The 833-nt window shown below is 59.5% G+C and overlaps 1 protein-coding gene across 1 annotated transcript in view; it reads left to right on the forward strand.

Annotated features, from left to right (window-relative positions):
* H696_03027 (hypothetical protein) overlaps nt 1-833 on the forward strand; it is a gene marked incomplete at both ends in the record, with an annotated part of 4,203 nt that overhangs the window by 2,399 nt on the left and 971 nt on the right. The window contains 2 exons of the mRNA XM_009496913.1: nt 182-427; nt 549-747. Of these exons, the coding sequence (XP_009495188.1) occupies nt 182-427; nt 549-747 (445 nt within the window). The remainder of the gene's footprint in view (nt 1-181; nt 428-548; nt 748-833) is intronic.

The raw sequence follows: 833 nt of genomic DNA on the forward strand, positions 1-833 counted from the left end.
CCGATGCATTATGCTTCGTTCGAAACATCTGACCCTTTGTACGGCACCAAACAGGTTTGTCGAGATCTCCGGCCTTGGTCCCCTATTCTCCGTCTTCATGAAGAAGGTGCGCCGCGCGATGGGCATGCCCGGCTTCTGCTCTTCCGACGCAATGTCCGGGCCTCTAACTTGCTTGAAATAGGGCTGCGCATACCTGCGCAAGACATACAAGGATGACTACGACGAGATGGCCGAGGAGGAGCATGTTCTGAGCATCATTGTGTCTTTGTTGCGCTTTGCGTCAACCAAGCCGCAGCCCAACCGCCAGCGCGTGTTGGCCAAGTTCTCGGAGGACAACTTCATGAAAATCGATCGCCTGGTGGACCTGCTGGTGGTGTACACCGAGCGGGAGAAGCGCAATGCCGAGGCACTTGCCCAAATCCGGCTGGTGCGTAGTGAAGCCCATTGGCTGTGCGAGGCCCGGGCAGGGGGGAATGGGGGAGCGGGGAAAGCACCCCGGGTTTGTGCTCGGCCATTGACCATTATCCCTGCCATTGCCACCTCCCTAGTCGCATCTGAGTCGGAATGAGTCGGTCGATGAGGATTCGCTCTTCTCGCGGAGACTCGAGCAGGGTGCCTTCCAGCTGCACCTGGTGTCAATCATCATCGCATGGGTGGTGATCTTGGGGGGCAAGCTGGCTGAGCGAGTCCGTGCCACGCTGGCCCTGCGGGATTTCACGCCGGACGTGATCCTGGCCCACCTGGAGGGTGCGCTTTACTCCATTCCTCCTTTCCCTCCCTCCCCCTGGCCAATTCACGCATCGAACTGACTCCACTTCGCGTCTGCCCCCCCC

The sequence above is a fragment of the Fonticula alba genome (assembly GCF_000388065.1).
Source record: "Fonticula alba strain ATCC 38817 unplaced genomic scaffold supercont2.4, whole genome shotgun sequence".
In the NCBI taxonomy this organism is placed as follows: Eukaryota; order Rotosphaerida; family Fonticulaceae; genus Fonticula; species Fonticula alba.